Here is a 21,456-nt window from a genome sequence, read left to right as displayed (position 1 = left end):
CAAAGCCTCTTTCTCTGTGCTGGCTGCAGCTGCCCCAGGAGGGGCACTGGACTTTCTCATCCTTGCACCTTTAATCTGTCTCCTCGCCTTAGGGAGAGACTGTGTCCTGCTGAAGCCCCCTGAGGGGCCCCTTGCCTACCTGGCTGTGCTCCTTTCCTCCAGCCCCCGTCCAAGTCAGCCCATCTTGGGAATATGCCATGTCTGTGGGAAGGGGCAGGGATTGGTGAGCTCCAAGGGGCCTGGGGCTTTTTTCATCCAAACTTTGCACACAGTTGGCATTTACTGAATGTGTGAGTGAGTCAGGGAAGGGTGGGGGAAGAAGCTATCTCGGAGCTCCCGGATGTGGGGCGGTCCCTGGAGTGCTTGTGGCTGCTCCACGAAGCTGATTGCTGAGGTCGTGGGTCTGGTCCGTGACTGTGGATAATAGAGACTGAGCTGGACTTAGGTTTGACTTTGCCCTTTGGACCCTCCCCCAGATTGAGCTGTCAGACACTTGACTGCCCCACCGTCCATACTTGAACGTTGTGGGATTTACCAAGTGCCACATTCGGTGCGTTTTCTCCAAATAGCTGTTCTGTGCTTGTGTATGGGAGCCGTCCACAGACCTGCACCAATGGGCATCAATCTTCCCAGGCAGGCTTGCCATTTCCTTGATAGTTTTCAGCTGGGGCCCTTAGAGAACCGTGTAGACCTTGCCTCTGGTCGAGACACAGGCAGGCAAGCAGCTCACCAGCTTCCATTTTAAAGTCCCAGAGAAAAAAACGAAGCCTGTGTTTATTGAAGGTTGGTCCAGAAGACTCCCCTTCTCGCTCTCTACCCCATCGATGCACCAGGGCCGTTATTTCAGAAGGATGTAAAGGTTTAATTGCCCAGGTGGGGATTTAGACACAGAGAATTCAAAAAATCTTATTATTTCCAACTGCAGGCAAAGAGTGCTAAGCCTCCATTCTGGATCAGCGTGTGGTGTGTTGTACGAGTAATTTATCTTTAACCAGGCAAGGCCCTTGCGGTAGAGTCTTCAAAGCAGCCTCGTGATTGGTTCCCAGCGCAGGATTTTATTTATTTGCCTCTCTCTACCTCTTGGTCTCATACCTGCTTTCTTGATCGCTCCCACCTTGGTGCTCATGTCCATCTGTCTCATAGTCACTTTGTCCTGATCTCTCTCTCTCTCTCTCTCTGTGTCTCTCTGTGTGTCTCTTTCTCTCTTCTCCCTTCCTCCATTTCTTCTCTCTCTTCATCTCTCTCTGTCTCTGTCGTGCGCTTTTCTGAGAGAGAACGGTAATGAGCTAGGGTACCCAGGGGCCTGAACTAGTCCTTGGTCTCTGGGAGTGTCTGCCAGAAGGGGCTGCATCCCCTCCAGTGAAGGGGGCATGAGCTGTTGGCTGACCTTGCTCTATAGTGCGGCCATCAGAAAGGGGGGAGTGTCCTGTTTCCCCTCCACTTTCCTTGATAGGAAAGATTCCTAAATAATTCATCTATTCCTTCATGCCCAGTCTATCCTGGACTCTGATTACTTCTGCATTTTTCTCCTATAAGATCGTAGGATTTAGGGCTGAAAGAAACATAAGGAATCCAGTCTGCCCTAATGCCCCATATTTGTCTAACTATTGAAGATTTTCCAAACTATGTCTGTCCCCGCAACAGCCTTGAAGAGGGAGGGAGGGCAAGATTATTTTACAGACAAGGAAACTGAGGTAGACACTTGCCCAGAGCAGTCAGGGCAGGACTGGAACCCTGGGCTCTTTACCCTGCACCATCTGCCACCCGTGTGTCAGGAGTCTTCTGGCCTTCTTTCCGCATCCCTTTCTGGTGCCTCACATGCTGGTCTGGGAGGCTCAGGGTGGAGCTCTGTCTGGACTCCCGAGCTTTTTTTAAATCCTGCTTGCCTTGCCTGTCTGAGTTTCTTTTCACCATTAACAATCTTCTGTAATGGCTTCACCTTTCGTTTTGCCTCTGGGGCAAAGCAAATTGATGGTCCTTCCTGTGGAGATGGAACGGCGGCTTCCCTGTGCCCTCCCTGGCTTTTCCCTGGCACCTTCTCTAGGGCTCGGAGGGCGGGAGGGGCAGCCATGTGGCATTCATTCACTGCTCTCTCCCTCCTAGAGATGGGCAGCAGCCAGCCCCTTCCCATCTCCGAAAGTGGCACCAGGAGAAAGAAGAAACGGAAGGCCCGAGCGACTGATTCCTTGCCCGAAAGGTTTGAAGGTCAGTTGGGTGCTTCTGTCTCCAAGCCTGGATGTGTTGACTCGTGCCATGGCACCCCAGTGGTGCACTAGTCACGGGATTATATAAGAAGGGCTGGCTCATCTGCCACGAATCCCAGTACCTAGGAGGCATCTGGTACAACCCCGCCCCCAACCCACCCCAGTAAGACTCTACCCTAGGACAGGTCTGGCACCCAGTCGTCCCCCTCCCAGGCAGCCTCTTTCCAAGTTCCCCTCCTTGTGCCTGTTTCTGCCTCCAGGGGCCCAACAGAACCAGTCTGATCCCTCTTTCAGGTGATATTCCTTCCAGTACTTAAAGACTGGATGTTAGGGTGGGTTAAAAGAGGGGAAGACTGAGGCCCAGAGAGAGGTTGCCATGGTAACAGATGAAAGGTCAGACCTGGGTTCAAGTCTCAGCTCTGACACTGTAGTGTATGACTAGGGCCTGGTCACTCCATCGCTCTCTGCCTCAGTTTCTCCATCTGGGGCAATCTGTACAGCCCTTCAGTGTCGTCATCCTTGTTCTGACGTCAGCTTCCCCAGATCACGTCTCTGTTCTCCGTGCAGTGAGTCAGTTTTCAGATGTCTGGGCTGAGAGGGCTGGGAGGGAAAGAGGACAAGGAACAGGCTGATGATGGGCACCTTAGCTGGCAGCAGGACATGCCTGTGGCCACGTAGCTCCCATCAGAGCCTGCCCTGACTCTGAGACTAGTGTGCTTTCCGCCTCACACAGTCCAAGCTGCTGCTTCACCTTCACACCCACTTAGCCATGCTCCCCGGCCACTTTGTCTCCCGGACCCACGCATGTAACCCACACACCCCAACACCTTCTGCCTCTTGCTCTGGCCACAGCAACCCAAACGATGGATGATTTGGACTGCTTCCATGGCTGCTGAGAAGGGTGTGTCTTGGGGCCCCACTACCCATCCTGAAACTCCCTGGCCGCCATTCCCTTCTGGGGTTGTCTCCCCAATTCGGACAGGGGTTGACTCTTTTGTGGCTGGATACCTAGTCCTTAGAGCATTTGACACATAGTAGGTGGGCATCCCTTAGCCTCATGGCCTAGAGGATAGTGCACTAAACTGGAGTTAGGAAGGCCTGAGTTGGAATCCTGTCTAAGATAATAATTTATAACCCTGGGCCAGTCATTTATAGGCTCTCAGCCTTGGTTTCCTTATTTGTAAACTGGAGATAATAGTTTCCAACCAGATAAAGTGTAAAGTGCTTTGATAAACTTAAAACACTCTAGAAATGTAGGCTGCTGTGAACCACAACAAAAATAAAGAGTTAAGCAAAGCGCACCCCCCGTAACCACTTCACTCCACTTCAGCCGCAGAGGCACGTCCCTCACTCCTGTCCTCAGAAGAGAGGAAGCGGGTTTCTTTATCGTAGGCTGAATGTCTGGGCCCTAGGAGGCCTCCGCATTCAGAGCTTCCTGGGCCCTAGGAGGCCTCCGCATTCAGAGCTTCCTGTCACCTCCCTCCTTGGTGGTGGGTGAGTTCTTTCTCCTTGAGAATCATCTGGCAGAGGCTGGCTTCCTGCCAGGGCTGGGCTGGGCCAGATCGATGACCCTGCTGCTTCCTTCTAACTCTCAAATTCTGGGAATCCTGGAAGGTGTGCAGGGGAGCTCCCCGGCACCAGGCTGGGCCTGGCCTCTCGTCTTTATCAGTAGCCTGAGTAAAGGTGTACTTGTCAGTCTTGTTGGGCTTGGATGGCCCAAAGCTGGGGGGGAGAGCCAAGTCAGGCTTCAAAAGGAATTGAGTGAGATGAATTTTAATGGGGGTAACTGAGTGTTTTAGATGGGTTCAAAAAAACCACTTCTTAAGTATAAGATGCAGGAGAAATGATGAGGCAGACATTGACGTGAAAAAAAGATCTCTGGGCTTTTGCAGTCAGTAGTGGCCAAGAAAGGCTTTGGGGACCCAGACAGCCCCAGTGTCCAGGACGAGGCAGAAGGCTGAGCCTCTGTGCTGAGTGGACCACGTCTGGAGCAGCCACTTGGGCTGCGGCACCCCATTTTAGGAAGGACGTTGACATTCTGCACAGCATCCAAAGGAGATGAGGGCAGCCAGGGCAGGGAACGTGGGTGGCTCCGGGTGAGGGGAAGGGAAGATTTAGGTGGGAGGGGCTTACTGTCCTGAAGGGCTATGCCTAGGAGGGGGAAGAGGCTTGGCTTGGAGGGAAGATGGCTGGACTCGGTCAGCTCTTCCATTTGCTCCCTGAGTCGCCTCGGGCAAGTCATGCAGCCTCTTGGGCTTCCCCATCTTGAAGGCGAGGCACGGTGGACTAGCTGACCTCTAAGGTCCCTTCAGTTTGAAATCTGATCCTGTGACTTGCTCTGCTTGGCCCCCAGGGACTGAACCAGGAGCAGTGGAGGGGAGTCCCAGAGAGGCAGGTTTAGGCTTGGTGTCAGGGAACGATCCTCCTGAGCAGGGCCGTGGTGCTGAGCTCTCCATTTCTGTAGGGCTCCAAGGCGAGGCTGATGGTGTAGAGAAGACTTTTGTTCAGTTATCAGTTGGATCAAATGACTTCCGGGTCACTTCTAGCTCGGGGTCAGTGATTTTGTCTCCTCCTTTAGAAGATCTTCATGGTGACTCGGGGAGAAAGACGGGGAGGGGTGATGGAGTACCTCAGCTTCAGAGAGGAAGAAGCTAAGGCTGGACAGAAGTGGCCATCCGGGGCTGCACAGCCAGTGAGGGGCAGGGCGGGGCTGAAATCCAGGTGGTCTCCTTCCCCTGCGCCCACCACCTCTTTTCATCAGTGTACATTCTGAACTGAGGGCACTGGTGGTGTGCCCATTACCCAGGTGGGAAACGAGGGGGTGCTCCCTCAGAGGCTTAGGAGAACATGAGAGCCGTCTCCAAGAGGCTGCCTGAGGAGGCACAGGTAGTGAGGTCTCCGTCCCTGGAGGAGTCCCTCGTTGCAGGGGTTTTGTGGTGTATTTTGGTTCTAGCAGAGTGAACCAGCTGCATCCTGAGGTCCCTCCCTGCTCTGAGGGTTAGGCACCCTTGGTAAGCAGTTATGTTGGGGGTGACTGAACACTGGCCTCTCCTTTGTTCTGTTCACTTCTGGCCTGCTTCCTCACTTTGCAGACTGAGTGGCTGATTGGTTTTTTCCAAGCCGAGCCTTCTGTTGGGCAAGGATCAATTCTGGTGCCCGTCACTCTGACTGGCTGTTATAAAAGACTAATTCCAAACCACCGAGTCCATTAGGAGACATACGTGACATCATCTCAAGCCCCCAGTTTAGGATTCGAGCAGGATTGGGGCCTTTGGGAGCCCACAGGGCTCAGTTCAGTGCTAGGTGCAAACACCCCAAGGTTTCTAGAAGAGTTTCTCTGCCCACAGGCCTTGCTCCTTCAAAGAACAGGATCAAAGGCATTTTGTGCAGGCACGACTGGGTTTTTCATGAGTCAGTGATAAAAATCAAATTGCTTGGTGAGAAAGATTCGGCTCAGACTGAGGCTTGCATGTCAGGATGCCTTGGGAGGTACAAATTAGAGAGCAGAGGGCACGGGTGGGGGGGATCATCGAGCCTGCTGGTGTGTGGATGGTTTGCGTTTCTTTTGGAAGGTAGTCCAAGCTGCTCGCCCTGTGTGTGGGGCTTCTGGGCCCAATACAGCTTGTGCCCTGCCACAGGCTGGTTTCCATAGAGCCCCAGCCTGGCTCAGGAGTGACCGGCACGCCGTCTCATCCCATTCCTCTGTCACACTAGGCTGTGCATATGACAAATGCCCAGCCCGCCTGGTATCTCAGCTACTTTATGAGTGAGGTGAATTTGTCATGATTAACCCCTCATTAAAGCCTGGCTGCTGCAGGTCACCTAGCTTAGTAGTCCTCTAGACCTGCCCCCTCATTTTACAGATGAGGCAACAGAGGCAGAGAAGGCCCAGGGGCCTGCCAGGAGGAAGTCACAAAGGCAGGATTTCATCTCGTGTAGCTGCTGCCTGGCGGGGGGAAGCTCATCCCAAAAGGACGTTCCACCAGCTAATGGCCTTCGTTCTTGCTCACGTCCTTGCCAGATTTGTACAGGCTGACCTCTGAGCTGCTTGGAGAAGGCGCCTACGCCAAAGTTCAAGGTGCTGTGAGTCTGCAGAATGGCAAAGAATATGCAGTAAAGGTAGGTGTCCCCAGACAGGCCCAGGTTTGGGCTTGTAAACAGACCTGTAGCCATTATCGGACCGGCCTTAAATAACATGCTTGAGGGGCAGCTAGATGGCGAAGTTGATAGAGCATCAGCTCTGAAGTCAGGAGGACCTGAGTTCAAATCCAGCCTCAGACCAAACACTTGACACTTACTAGCTGTGTGACCCTGGGCAAGTCACTTAACCCCAGTTGCCTTAAAAAAAAAAACATGGTTCCATCCTTTGAAAAATGAATGGAATGCCCATAATTCCTCCCATTGGAGGGGCTGAGGCTAGTGGATGGCTGGAGCTCGGGAGTGCTGAGCCTCGAGGGTCTGAACTGGTAGGGTCTCTTCACACTGAGGCTGGCATCACACCGGATTGGAAGTGGAGCAGGTCAGAGCCCCGGGCTGATCAGCAGTGGAATAAATAAATACTCGTTAATTTTTCTTAATTGTTTAAAATAAGAACAGAATATCTTAATGGCTTTATCAAGTAGTTTAGCCAAGGGGGCAACAGAGAAATAGGACAATAGTTAACACAGGGATGGACGGGTCAAGTGAGGGTCCAGGGAAGACGGAGAATCGAGGGTGAGAGTGTGATCGACAGTATCTGATGGCCGCTGGGTTTGGCTGGTGACTTTGGGGAGGGAGGCTTTAGCTGGGAGTCCGATTGTAAAGGGTATGCAAGGGGGTGAGAGGCACCCTGGAGGTACTGCTTGTAGATGGCAAAGACCTGGCGGCTAAGGGCTTCCCATCAGTCAGGGCATGGATTTATGGCATAAGAATGTCATGGACTGCAGTCATGCTGTAAGAAATGAAAGGGATGAATTCAGAGAGACCAGGGAAGACTTATCTGAGCTGATGCAGAGGGAACACCATCATTGTAAACAATGAGAAAAACCATGAGAGATGCAAGAGCTCTGGCTAACACAATGACCACCTGCTATTCCAGAGCACTGGTGACGGGTGAATGATGCCACCCAGCTCCTAACAAAGAGGTCGAAGGCTAACGATGCTGAAGGAAACGGTTAATGTGGGGATTTGTTTTGCTCAACTGAATGTTTGTCGTGAAAGTTTTGTTTTTTCTTTTTTCTTTTTTCAGAGGTGGGGGAGAAGGTAGGGAGAAAAAATTAATACTTGTGAATTTTTTTAATTGTAAAATTGTTTTTAAAAAGAGTAGTATCTTGATGGCTTTATCAAGTAGCTTAGCCAAAGAGATATAGGATGATAGCAAAGATGGAGGGGGCAAGTGAAGGTTTTTGAGAATGGAGGAGACATGGGCTTGTTTATAGGCACTAGGAAAACAGCAGTAGACAGGGAGAGGTGGAAGATAAATATGAGAGAGGAGAGATAGAGGGGATAGTCTTCTGGATTAGCAGGGAGGGCTGGGATCTAAGGTATATATAGAGAGGCAAGGAGCAGCCATATAGGAGACTGGGAGGTAGAGAGAGAAGCAATGAGGAAGAAGAGGAGGAGGAGGGGAGAAGAGAATACTCTCAGAATGGCCTCCATTTTTTCAGTGAAGCCTAAGGGGAGGCCACAGCTGGGGGGTGGGGCAAGGCTACCACCAGAGACTTTCCCTCTGTTCTGGCCTCCTCATTGGGCTCCCTGCTGCTGGTCTCTTCTCTCGCCAGTCCATCCCCCACACAGCTGGCCTAGATCTGATCATGATATACCTGGCTAAAGAAACTCTCCAGGGCCCCCCCCCCCTCAGATCAAATATAGATTCTAAGTCTAGCATTTGAAATCTGTCACAAGCTGGCTCCAGCCCACCTTTCCATCCTGGCTTCATGCTACACCTACCTAGTCATGCCTGGTCTGTTCAGCAGGATTGGTCTATTAGCTGCTCTTAGAACTCTCTGTCTCCCCGTCCAGGCCTTTGCCTTGGCTGTTCCTCACTCCTAGAATGTTCTGTTTCATGTTGTATGAGCTATTGGGGTTGGCACCTCTGCCTGGAAGGCTTTGCCAGGGTGCTGATTCCCGAGGCTGCCAGGGCTGTCTCCCTCCCCTGATTACTACCTTGTGTTCACTTGTCTGGGAGAACCCTTAGACCAGGGGTTCTGTCTGTTTTATGTCCTGGAGCCCCGACCAGGCAGTCTGGAGAGGCCTAGGGACCCCTTCTCAGACTCATTTTTAAATGCACAAAATAAAATACCTAGGATTATAAAGAAAATGAATCACATTGAAATTGTATTGAGATACAATCATCAGAATATTTTTTAAAATTAATTTTGATTTATCAACAATCACTTCCATATGTTTTTGAGTTTCAAATTTTTCTCACCCTTCCTCCCCACCACTTTCCCCAAGACAGTGCATAATCTGATATAGGCTATACATATACATTCTCATTAAACATATTTTCACATCAGTGATGTTGTAAGAATTAGAACCAATAGGAGGAACCACCAGAAAGAGGAAACAAAACTCAACAGAAGAAAAAATAGCAAATAGTGTGCTTCGATCTGCGCAGAATATTTTTAAACGGGAGGTCACAGCCCCCAGTTCGAAAGCCTTGCTCTAGTAGAAGGCGAGTTCCCTTTGGGGCTGAGATAGTTTTGTTTTTGACTCTGTATCCTCACCCAGCACGTGGCAGATGTGCAAATGGATTGAATTTTGGAGGGGAGGCAGTCATCACCCATCACCTGAACGTAGCTGACATTGGCAGAATCCTATGCCCCTGTCTCTGGCTCCATCTAGCCTAGACGTAGCCATCATTTGATGTGGCCTGGCCACATCACCCCAGCCATCTCCTTCCTAAACCCAGGGCCCTGGGGGCTCACGGCTGACCGACATCATTCTTCCTACAGATCATCGAGAAACAAGCTGGGCACAGTCGGAGCCGGGTGTTTCGAGAGGTAGAGACCTTGTATCAGTGTCAAGGCAACAAGTGAGTGTGAGAGAGCCTGCCTGCTTCTTGGGGTCCCCCCCTTCCCCCAGGGGAGTGGGGTAGGGAAGGACAGTTTACAAAGCCCTTGACCTTTGATTTTCAGTCCTGGGAGGTCCCTAGCTCCCTGAGTATTATCCCTGGGGAAGTGACCCACCCAGTCATGAGGCTTCTAAAAAGCCAGGATTCCAGCCCAGTGCTTGTGGTAGGCACCTTGTTTGCAGATCGGCTGCTGTGGTGCCCATGCCTCCTTCAGCTTCAGGAGTTAACTCAATTACTAATTTGCTTAGGAAGCCCTCTGCAGAGAAGCATCGTCATGTGGTTGGCTGCTTTGTGACCCTGAGCTGGTCACTTCCTGTCTCAAAGCTTCAGGCTTCTCATTGGCCGGGGGGGGGGGGGTGGATAATACCCTGGGCCCACTGAATTGTTTGGGGGAGAAAGAAGTGTTTTGTAAGTCTTAGGGCCCTCGAGAAATGGCATGATTTATGAGAATGCCACTATTATTTTATACTAGCGTCCCCAATCCATTCTGTGACCAAGGTCTTCAGTAGGGGTAATGTATTCTGTGCCTTTTCCTTCTCAGACCTTGACTAGCCCTGATTGTGGCATGTTCTGTCTTGAAGCGTGTGTGTGTGTGTGTGTGTGTGTGTGTGTGTGTGTGTGTGATATCTCCCATACTACAGTCTGCCCCCTCATAAAGGCAGGGACCAAGTCTGGGCTCATGTATTTCTACATCTGCTCTCTTTCCATGGTGCATTGCATGTAGTAGGCACTTAATAAATGTTTGTTGAATTGAAGGCACTATAGGAGTCCTCGAATTACTGGAATCTCAATGGAAGAAGCTTTTATTGTTTTTTTCAGGACTGACACCCTGCACTCAGTGAACCCCCCGACTCCCTGTCTCCTCCCAGGTTGAATTGATATCCCTCTCCTTGGCTTTTGGAGCCCTTCTCCTCCCTTTCCAGCCTTCTTAGACCTTGCCCCCCCTGCACACACTCTGGGACCCTGGCCTCCTGGCTGCCCCCCACATTCGACTCTCTGACTCTCCTCTGTGGGCCTCCTCCTCCTCTCTGCCTCCTGGCTTCCCTCCAGTCTCAGGTGAAGACTCCCTCCTGCCTTCCGTCTGTTCGTTGTCTCCGGCTGATCCCGTATGTGTGCTATTTGTACCCAGCTCCTCGAGGCTGGGGCCTGGCACACGGTAGATGCTTAGTCTTGTCATCCTTGGCCTCCATCCTCAGCCTTTCCTGGAGGGGTCAGGGTGTCTTTAGGAGGCAGAGGTCCAGCTCCATTTCCAGCCCCTAGCTTCTTCCTTCAGCATTAGAAGCTCGACTCAGTTTGTTTCACTCTAGGAAAAAAAAGAAAAGAAAGCAAGCCCCCCCAGCCGTCTCTCCCGCCCTGGAAGCCAGGCCGGTGGTCGGTCTCCCTGCTGAGCTACAAGACGACCTTGTTGGCAGAGCATGTAATACTGGGCAGATGGAGAGTGTTCACCGGGGAGCGCTACAAGTACCCACGGCTGCAAAGCACCCGCTCTTTCATTAAGCAGCACTTAGCAGTCGGGGGGCTGGCGGCGCCCACGTTCGGCCCCCAGTCTATTTGACAGATGTTTCCATTTTCTCCAGGCCATGTAAATACTGCCCTGTGATTTATGGGAGAGGAGGAGGGCAAGTAATTATTTTATACTTGCCTCCAGGACACACGCCTCCTATTCCACGTTATTAACCGCAATTGCTTACCGTCGGCTGCTGTGGGTTTTCTTGGGTCTAATGTGACCGGGACTTTTTTATAACCCTACCTGGCGGATTTTAGGGCTGGGGTTTGACAGCACGGGCTTGGTGGGAAAGCACAGGGGATACAACATTATGGAAAGATAAGGTGACCTGGAGCCAGCGTGCACCCGAGGCTCCTTCCAGAGCGCCAATTCCTGGCGAGCACACCCATTCCAGCTTGAGTTTTGACCCACAGCAGGGTGCCTCTTGGCCATAAAGGAGGGTCACAGCCGGTTCCCCCATCAGATCTTTCTTTATTCTCTTCCCTTTTAGGAACATTTTGGAGCTGATCGAATTTTTTGAAGATGATGCAAGATTTTACCTGGTCTTTGAGAAACTACAAGGAGGTACTTCCTGTGCCGGCTGCTGCTGCTGCCGTGGGCGGTGATGATCCGCCATGACTCCCAGAGGCCCCTAGACTGATTCTGGAATGAAAAGGATGAAGGACTTTAGAACTGCCGTTGATTTGGGAGAAGAGAGGCCGGGGGGAAGGAGGATAATTAACATTTGTGCAGCTTAAAAGGCCTCCGTTTGGCATTCTATAAGCGCTTTGTCATTATAATAGGGATCGCATATAGATAAATTTAGTCATCAATTTACCAATCCCCTGCTTTGACAGATTCACCACTTAACAAAATTAATTATGGGGCGGGAGTTTTTCAGTGCACTGGTTATGCCAGAAACATTCACTGGAGGAGGGAAGAGTCTCACTGCTTAGGGCTTGGAGCCAAGCTTGAGTGGGACCAGCAGCATGCCTGGCCCTTTGGCCCTCTGGCCCTCTATCTGTCCGTAGCACCCCTGCCGGTGGGAGCAGCTGCTGTCTTCCTCTCCCCATGTTCTGTTCTTCCCCTCCTTCCTCCAGGCCCTTTGGGGTGCAGCTGAGTGGGAACCAGCAGAGGTGAGGAGGGCTGCGGCCTGCCCAGAGGGTGAGCTTTTCTTTGGGTAAAGCTCAATGGCATTGCTGGGGATTGAGCATCTGTGCTTGACCTCATCAGCCTTGGGGCTGAGCCGACTGAGCTGACCAGTCACAGATCAGTAAGTTTGAAGGGTCATTGGCCGAACACTTCGTGGAGCATAGGGTTTGAAAGCTACAGGGATACTTGGGGAGTGTCGAGGCAGAAACTGAGGCACCGAGAGGGAAAGCCACCTCTAATAGGCCAGAGAACTGAAATTTAGCCTCTGGCCCCTCGTGCAGGCTGCTTGTCGCCATCCCACATGGCCTCTGTGGCAGATCTGGTGACCAGCAGAGCAGACACGGGGTAAAGCCCAAACCCTCTCCACCGGCCCATGCAGACCCAGGACTCTTCCCTGATGGTCAGTTTGTTTAAACCAGCTTTGTCGACCCATTGGGACCCACAGGGATGTGGCCACTCCCCCTTCTCCCTCCAGGAGGCATATTGGCAGGAATATGTGTGCATGCAGGCGAGTGTGTGTGCACATGTATACGTGTACATGCCCCCTCCTGGAAGGTGGAGCTGGGCTTCTTAGTGGCCCATGTGGCATTTCTAATGGCAGAAGAGGTTAGGGGTGATTAGTGAGGCCAGCGCCAGGGAGGTTTGATCCCCATAGGTCCAGGGGAGGGCAGTCTGGACAAGGAGAGCCCTGGAGGCCATAGATTATTGGGGGAACAAAAGAGCTGTCTGTAGAGTCCTGGAGAGGCAGGCCTCAGCTTGCCATGCTAATGATGACAGCTGTCTGTCCAGAGGAGAACTTCCTGCCCTTGTGGGGGATGTTTCCAAGGTCGCTTTGCCTCCCACTGATGCTGGGATCTCATTTCTGAAGGAGTGAGTTGGCCTCAGCCAGAGACTGCAGGAACTCCAGGCTGAATCGCTGCCTGTGGACAGAAGGCCCTCCCATGCTTGGCCCTGGAGCCTGGCCATGTGCCCAGACTGTGGAGGCCCAGGGCAGCCTGCCTCTACCAGTTAGAGACGTGACTCAGACAACATGGTTCATTGACAGATGGGGGGGCTGAGGGGAAGAAATTGTAAACATGGGTTTTTCCCATCCAAATCCTTTTAGCTTTCCCCTCAGAGGGAAAAAAAAGATATTACAGACAGTGCATGTTTGCATCTCTAGTCAGGTGTTATAGTGCTCCCAAAGGGAAGTCCTCTGTGGCCAGGAAGTCAGGCCCTGTGAGGGGCCCCTCACCCCCAGAGGGGCTCCTGGGTTGCAGGTAGTCCCAGCCCTGGACCCAGAGGCAGCGCAGTGGCCCGGGACTTAGAATACAGAACATCTAACTTCAAATCTTGTCAGCCACTTACTAGCTGTATCACCCTGGGCATGTCACTTAATTTCTGCCTGTCTCAGTTTCCCCATCTATAAAATGGAGGGAGTAATAGCACTTACCTCCTGGGGTTGTTGTGAGGACAAAATGAAATAATATTTGTAAAGTACTTAGCAAACCTTAAAGCATTATAGAAATGCTGAGCTCTTATTATTAAAGCAATTCCTGCCTCATTCTTTTTGAGCCAAACTGAACAAATATTGGGGATGTTCAGTGCCACCAGTCTCGACTCAGACACATTGTCCCAGCACCATACTAAATCCCAGATTTCAGTGTTTGATCACTGAATTGTTTGACTAGCCGGTGTCTAACAAATTCTTTTTTCTTATTCCCCTCTATCCTCTTCTCTCTTTCGCCAAAGGCTCTATTTTCACCCACATCCAAAAACGAAAGCATTTCAACGAACGGGAAGCCAGCCGGGTGGTCCGTGATGTCTCCTCTGCCCTGGACTTCTTGCATACAAAAGGTGAGTGATCTAGACCTCTGGGTGCCCTTTGCTGGAGGCCCACTGTACCTGAGGCTCTTCAGAGGGTTGGCCTGGCCTGATGGCTTGGCAAATGCTTTGGGGTTTGATAGATGTTCTGGAGCTCCAAGGGGGCCCAAAGTCTCTTCTTTCTCTCTTTTTTTCAACTGGAACTCTGTTTAAGCCATGCCTCTAACTGGGAGACTGACTTTTGCTAGTTAAATGAAGGTCAGTTATGTCAGGGGTCATAAGATGACTCCCTCCTACTGCATGCCCCGGTGAGCAGCTGTCCCCCTTCCCGAAGCCCTCTGTCAGTGAGGTGTCTTGGCTAGCCCCCTGCTCACTTTCAGTAGCTGGGGCTAGCCATCACCTGTTCATTCTTAAAAAGTGATTGAACCGAGAGGATTGGTACAGCTGGGGCTCTGGGCCTGACTTTCTCAGACTCTTGTTGTGGGTCCCACCCCCAGCTAGGCAGATGCTCTGTGCATCAGTGCCCCCCTCCCCACCCGGGGGTTGGGTGTGTGTGTGTATGTGCTGGGACCCCCTGTAAATGGGTGTGTGTATGCACAAGCCTGCAGGCATCTGTGTAGAGGCCCACGCGGATTCATTCTGAAGAGTATGCCAAGTTAAAAATCGCCGATAGTCTGTGTATGCACACTTAGCATCTAATGCTTTCTTGCATCCTAACATACAGACGTATCCTGGGCTTGGATCAGTAGTAGACTTATCATTCACGTGTGTGGGTAGATAGTTTCCATTCAATAGATTTCTGTTTTTAAAATGGCTTCTATTCCCTTCGTAAACTTTCTGGTCAACAAAGGTGTTTGCCTGTGGCTACTTTTATGTGGGAGTGTATGTCAGCAGCATCATCTTCGAAGATACCGAGGTCTAGAAAAGTTCATTGGCTTGGCCAAGGTCACCCAGGCAGCAGAGGCGGGGCTGGGGTCAGACTTAGTGCAAGGCATCCTTGCAGTCTTCCTGGGGTGCCTCGGCCTCCTGCCGTGCCACCACCATCCCACTGCCTTCCATGAAAGCACCTCTTGTGGGCGAGATAAAGAGGTTGAGAACACAGACCCGTGGCTCTGTAGGAGCGAATAACACACAATGTAGGTGTGTATGAATGTGTTATGGGTGGGGGGTGGGGTGCGGTGTGCATGCTCACACGCATATCCATGGGAGGTGAAATCCAGACAAAGAAATGCTTTGTGTCCTGAGACTTCACTCCTGAGAGAGAGAGAGAGAGAGAGAGAGAGAGAGAGAGAGTGTGTGTGTGTGTGTGTGTGTGTGTGTGTGTACATGTGTGTTCTTTTGGGAATGTCGGGTCTGAGGTGTGTGTGCTCACGAGCACTGGGGGAGGATGGCTGAGCCTGGGCCGTAACAGCAGCAGCAGGAAAGAACAGTTAGCAAGCCCACGATGACTGCTTTTGTCCTCTGCCTTTCACTGAAACAATTGTGCAAGAGCCCCACAGAGGCTTTGGGGGATTGTGTGGCCGTTTCCAGACATGTTTGCATGTTACACATCTTGGACTTCAAACATTCTCCTGGGCTCAGTCAAGGTGAAAGGCTTTTTTTCAGTGAATTAGCAGGGAGAATTCAAAAGTCGTTCAGTTCCACAAACACTGAGCCCTTCAATGAGGGAGGGCAGCTGCCTTTGCCAGGCCCTGGGGGCAGGTGTAATTATAACAGAGTGGGACATGGTCCTGCCCTCATGGAACCTTATAACCAAGTAGGGAAAAGAAACAGGCATCAAGAGCCTACCGTGTGCCTGGCACCGTCCTGAGAGCTTTACAAAGATCATCTCTTCTGATCTTTGCAATAACCCTGCGAGGTAGGGACTCTTACAGTTGAGGAAACTGAGGCAAACAAAAGTTAAATGACTTTTGTCCAAGGTCACACCAAGGAAATGTGAGGTGGGATTTGAACTCGGGTCTTCCTGACTCCACCCCTAGCTCCTTGGAATTATAGGGGGAAAAATACCTCTAATAATGATAAATATAAAAATACCTATTGTACAAAGTAATGTAGAAGTGTCTAAGAGAGGTACAGACACTGCTCTACTGGCAAAGACTGGAGTGTGTACTATGGATCTTAGCCAGAGTTTGTTTTTAAAGCCAAGATGTCCCACTGCAGAGGTCTGCTCTGCGATATGTGTGTGCACACACAGTCATGCTCCCGCAGGTCGGCCATGTGATACGTCACCCACGTGAGCACACACGCGCAGACATACACGGTCGTGCTCCCTGCAGAGATCTGCCATGTGATGCATCATACACGTGAGTGCACACATACACACAAACAATCGTGCTCCCTGCAGGTCTGCCATGTGATACATCACAAATGTGTGCACACACACAACCGTGTTCCCTGCAGAGGTCTGCTGTGTAACATGCACATGTGTGCACACAGTCATGTTCCCTGCAGGTGTGATACATCACACGTGTGTGCACATACACATGCAGCTATGCTCCCTGTGTGTACACATACATATACAACCACTCTCCCTGCAGAGGTCTGCTGTGTGGCGTGCACATGTGTGCACACACAGTCATGAGCCCTGCAGAAGTCTGCCATGTGACATACATGTGTACACACATGCTCATGTCCCCTGCAGGTCTGCTGTGTGATACATCACACGTGTGTGCACACACACAGTCATGCTTCCAGACTATGCATTTTCCTTTCTTTCCTCCTTGTGTTTGTCTGTGTCTTCCCATCACCAACTCACAATCCTCCCTCAGACAGGTGTGATGGTTGGGGGCAGGATTTGCACCTGGGAGGAGAGTTCTCGGGAGCGTCGGGTGTCTGATGCATGGCAGGGTGTGATGAATGGTGGAGGCTCCGCGTCTGAAGGCTAGGATGTGTGCAGGTAACACCTGCCTGACAAAGATTTACAACGTCTCCCCACCTGCCACTGTAGATTGCAAAAGTGGGTCACGCCTCCTGGACATCCCTCGTAGAGGGGGGCTGGGCTCTGGCCAGCTTCCAGGTGTGTGCTGGGGGGGCCTAGGGGCCACGAGCATCTCAGGGATGCTTGCTCCCCCACCCCCGGCCTGCTCCATCACACGGTCCTCCAAGTGGCTGAAAAACGATTGCCGACTGAACCTCGTGGTTTGATGAATAACTTTGCTCTGCCAAGATGGATGGGACCTCAACGGTCAGCCTGGAAACAAGTCTGTACTTTTCACATAGCGGCCACTGTGCGGCGGAACCTCTGGGAAATCGGGAGAAGGCGGGCTGGCGTCCGGCGGTTCTCGACGCTTCCGGGCCGGGGGTCCCTGGCCTGTCGCCTGGCCCTGGGAAGTCGGAGGCGAGAGGCACCCCCGGCCACCTTTGGAAACATTAGCCGTAATGGGAAAGAGCACCGGTGGTTGCCTGGCTCCATTTGGGCAAATTGGAATTTGGTTGCTGTGGGTTTTCATTCAATTAAGAGACTTGGATGAAGTAACAGCAGAGCTTCCTGCTGAGAAGCACCGTCAGGCGTGCTGGGGGGCGCTTGTTGGAAGCAGCAGTTTCTGAAAAGTTGTGATGCCCAGAGCTGAGCCTGTAGGAACTTCTGTGAGAGGGAAGCTAGTATTTCCAGTTGACTTCTGTGACAGTGATAACAAGCTGGCTGTCGCTGGGTCTCCTGCCCACCATCTCTGCTGTAGACCGGGAGGCCACTGAGACCCCTGCCATGCCGATTCTGGGGTTTTATTTGACTCTTGTCTGGGGAAGTGTAGAGCTCACCTTCTCTTTCTGAGCTGGAGTCAGCCCCCCCCCCACTTCCCAGGTGCCTCTGGCCACCAAGGACCACGCTTAACACCAGGAGCTCCCACAGGAAAGAAAGGTCGTGGTTCTGTGCCCTGGAGGTCCCCTCTGAGGACAGCAGGAGAGCTTTCTATCTCCCCCTCATCCCTCAGGTGCCCTAACCCCCAAACAGCCCATTTGTTCTGCAGCCAGAGGAGGGCGGGGGAATCAGGCAAGCATCAGGAGCCTTGTTAACACTTGGTCCACTGGAAATTCAGGGCATCCTGTGTGGCAGAAAGCTTTCATTGTGGCCGCATGAGAAGAAATGAGGTAAAGCGGTGCAAGTCCCCCCCACCCCGAGACCCTCCTAAATGAGGACCTAATTATTCCTGCACTGCTGGGTGGAACGCTGGGGGGCTACTGGGCTCTTCACTGCCCTCAGTCTATCCTCCCTTGCGGCACCGCTGAGAGGCGGGTGGCTTGAAGTCGTTTGACTCACGGCCTAGCTTCCGCAGGCTCCCGAGTCGGCAGGGCCCTCCCCGTGGCCCTGCTTACTTCTGTCTCCTGCAGCTCGTTAATTTTTTAATGTACCATAATTGGGAATTAATCTGTGAGCAGCAGCATTTGAAAAAAATCAATTGTGTGTGGAATGTCTAATAATTGTGTTTTAACCATTTCTTTCCGTCCCCTCATTTTAGGCATCGCTCACCGAGATCTGAAGCCAGAGAACATACTGTGTGAATCTCCCTCAGAGGTACTCAGGGGCCATCGATGCTGGGGTGGGGGGAGCCCGCCACTGGCCCTGCATCTTGGGGAGAGTGCTAGCTGCGAGCAAGCTCGCTCACCAGCCATGTGGCTGGACCCCAAAGGGTTAATCTCTCAGCATTCCTGAATGTGTGTGTCCCGTGCTCACTCTCAGCAGTGGTGAGGCGAGCTTGATAACTTATTGAGTTTTTAAAATATGTTTAATCTGCACAAAATAAATGCTCTCTGAGGTGGCCAGCATTGGAACCCTTCACAGATTCCTTCTGGAAGGAAAGCCTCAGTTTGGCATAAGCATTTCCCTGTGTGTTTATGGTACCAGACATAGCACTAGGGGCATATTGTGGAATAGAAAAAGCCCTGCCCCTGCACCACGAGACCCCAGTTCTAGGCCTGTCTCTAGCGTTAGCTGCGTGACAGCTGGTGAGGCTCTTAGCCTCAGTTTCTTCATCTGTAATATGGGGGTGATACTACTGAATGACCTCCTTCCCAGGAGGTAAATGAAGTGCTTGCAAACCTGAAAGTACCATCTAATTACAGCAGCAAAGAATGACAAATCCGCGCATGTTTCTTCTACTTAAGTCCTAGTTCCAAAGAGTATTGCTTTCAATTCATGCCTGTAATTTAGAGGCTAAAAATCAGGAGCATAGAATTGCAGACCCAGGTTGGAGGTCCAAGGGCTGGTCCAGCCTTTGTTGGTAGCCTGAATCCTGTCGTCAGGTGGGTTATTCAGCTTCTGCTTCTGGGATGGCAGATTCACCACCTCCCCAGGCAGCCCATTCCCGTTTTAAGTGCTTAACTAGGAGAATCCGGATCCAGATCAGGACCCTAGTATTAGCTCACAAGAGCTGGAAGTGAACGTGGAGATTGCCTGGTCCAAGCCTCTCAATTTACAGGTGGAGAAACTGAGGCCCTCTCACCTTCTGTGACCCCACCCTACCTCTTGCTTGAGGTGAAGATTTCCCTTGTTTTGAACTGAAATCTGTGTTCTTGTAGTTGTCACCAGTGACTCCTAATTTTGCCCTTTGGGGCCAAACAGAACACTTGGCTTCCTGCCTCTGATATTTGAAGAGCAATCCCACAAACCTTTAAGCCTTTTTTTTTAAGGCAATTGGGGTTAACTGACTTGCCCAGGGTCACGCAGCTACTAAGTGTCAGGTGTTTGAACTCAGGTCCTCCTGACTTCAGGGCCAGGGCTCTATCCACTACACCACCTGGCTGCCCCTGGGCTGGATTTGAACTCAGGTCCTCCTGACCTCAGGGCCAGTGCTCTATGCACTGCACCACCTGGCTGCCCCTTTAAGCCTTTTCTTTTCCAGGCCAAACATCCCTGCTTCCTTCAGCAGGTCCTCATGTGGCCTGCTTTCCCGGTTGCCCTCCCAGGGATGTTCACTGGCCTTTTGTGACTCTTGGTGCCTAGGGCTGAGCCCAGCACTCCAGTGGGCCTCTCTCCTCCCTGACTTGTGTGTTCCTGCAGTTCGGCCTATGGTCACGTTTATGTTTGGGGCTGCCACCCCACAGCAGTGACGTGTACTGAGCTCGTGGTCACTAAAATCCCCAGACTGAGATGCCCCAATATCTGGCTGTGCCTCCCCTAGCTTGTATTTGGGAAATCAGTTTTTTGAACCCACATGTAAAACTTTACCTTTATCCCCAGTAGGTTTCATCTAACTCAGCTTGGCCCAATGTTCTAGTCCAGGGGTGGGGGACCTGCAGCCTCGAGGCCACATGTGGCCCCCAGGGTCCTCAAGTGCAGCCCTTTGATGAATCCAAACTCCACGAGGCCATAGGTTCCCCACTCCTGTTCTAGCCTATCATGATCTCTTTTTAAAAAAATAACAGTTTATTGATATCTTATTTTTTACATCACCAGAATTTCTCCCAATATCCTTTCTCTTCCCTCCTCCCAGAGAGCCAATCCTCCTAACAGATGTTTTTTAAAGAAAAAGAGGAAGAGAAAAAAGAATCAGCAAAACCAATCAGTGCATCAAAAAAAGTCTGAAAAAATCAGAGCAGTGTCCCTCCTCTCCATAGACCCCACCTCTTATCGACCCTCCCCTCCTGTCCATAGACCACCCCTCTCCATGGACCTTCCACCTCCAGGAAGGATGGGCAGAGGCAATCTTTTCTGTCTCTCCCTTGAGGCCTGTCAGGATGTTTGTCGTTTTGCTACATCATTGAATAGATTGTCTTCCTGGTGCTACTTCATGTATTCCTTCACTTTGCATCAAGTTGTGCCCATTTTTCCAGGCTTCTCTGTATTCGTCACAGCTATTTTCTCTTACAGCACAGTAAGAGGAAGATTCCGTTCCGTTCCTGTTCCATACTTTGTTTAGCAGCTCCCTAGTAAATGAGCATCTGCTCTGTTTCAAGTTCTCTGCTGTCACAAAAAGTGTTGCTTTGAATATTTTGGTGCTTTTGGGGACTTTCTTCTTATCAATGACCATCTTGGGATGCATGCCCAGTAATAAAATCTCTGGACGTTTTAGTTACTTCCTTTGTGTAATTGCAGATTGCTTCCCAAAACGGTGGCATTGATTCACAGCTCCGCCAACAATGCACCTGCACGCCTGTCTTCCACAACCCCTCCCTCACCGACTGTTCCCGTCTTTTGTCGCCTTTGCCGGTTTGCAGGGAGTGAGGTGAAACTTCAGATTGTTTTGCTTTGCATTTCTCTTCTTATCAGTGATCTGGAGCATCCCTGCACATGGTTGTTAATAGTTTGCTATTTTGAGAATTGTTCATATCCTTTGACCATTTATCAGTTGGGGGAGAACAACTTTCAGAGATCATTGGCAGTGGCTCAGCTGTCCCATTCACCAGTTCTTTCAGCTCCCTGTAATGTAGTGATCTGGGCCTTGTAGCTTGAATGCTTCAAGGGCAGCGAGGTGCTCTCTCTCATTATCTTTACTTGGTTTTCATGTTCCCCGTTAGCCATTTTTATTTTGACCTTTCTGCTCTGAGTTCAGATGTGGCCTCAGACACTTACTAGATGTGTGACCCTGGGCAGGTCACTTAACCCCAATTGCCTCCAAAATAAATAAAGTCCTAGGCTTAAATCTTTAAAAAAAAAAAAGATTGTTCTCTTTGGCAGAAAAAAGAGACAAAGAATGAGAGTTGAGTGGTTCTGCCTTCTCTCCATGCTTTGTTACATTCCCTGTGGGATCTTGGGTGTGCCCCCTCCATAGGCCTCGGCTCCTCCATGAAATGAGGGGTTTGGCTCAGGGGCTCCAAGGTCC

At 51.2% G+C, this 21,456-nt stretch overlaps 1 protein-coding gene across 1 annotated transcript in view; it reads left to right on the top strand.

Moving 5' to 3' along the window:
• Positions 1–21,456, top strand: part of MKNK1 (MAPK interacting serine/threonine kinase 1) — a 46,108-nt gene that overhangs the window by 16,226 nt on the left and 8,426 nt on the right. The window contains 6 exon segments of the mRNA XM_020987653.2: positions 2,104–2,205; positions 6,226–6,323; positions 9,140–9,219; positions 11,256–11,329; positions 13,628–13,732; positions 18,154–18,209. Of these exon segments, the coding sequence (XP_020843312.1) occupies positions 2,104–2,205; positions 6,226–6,323; positions 9,140–9,219; positions 11,256–11,329; positions 13,628–13,732; positions 18,154–18,209 (515 nt within the window).

The sequence above is a fragment of the Phascolarctos cinereus genome, unplaced genomic scaffold, assembly GCF_003287225.1.
Source record: "Phascolarctos cinereus isolate Bilbo 61053 unplaced genomic scaffold, phaCin_HiC Scaffold_5;HRSCAF=322, whole genome shotgun sequence".
Classification (NCBI taxonomy): Eukaryota; Metazoa; Chordata; class Mammalia; order Diprotodontia; family Phascolarctidae; genus Phascolarctos; species Phascolarctos cinereus.
The sequence above is the reverse complement of the archived record's forward strand: the minus strand, read 5'-3'. Positions and strand labels throughout refer to the sequence as shown.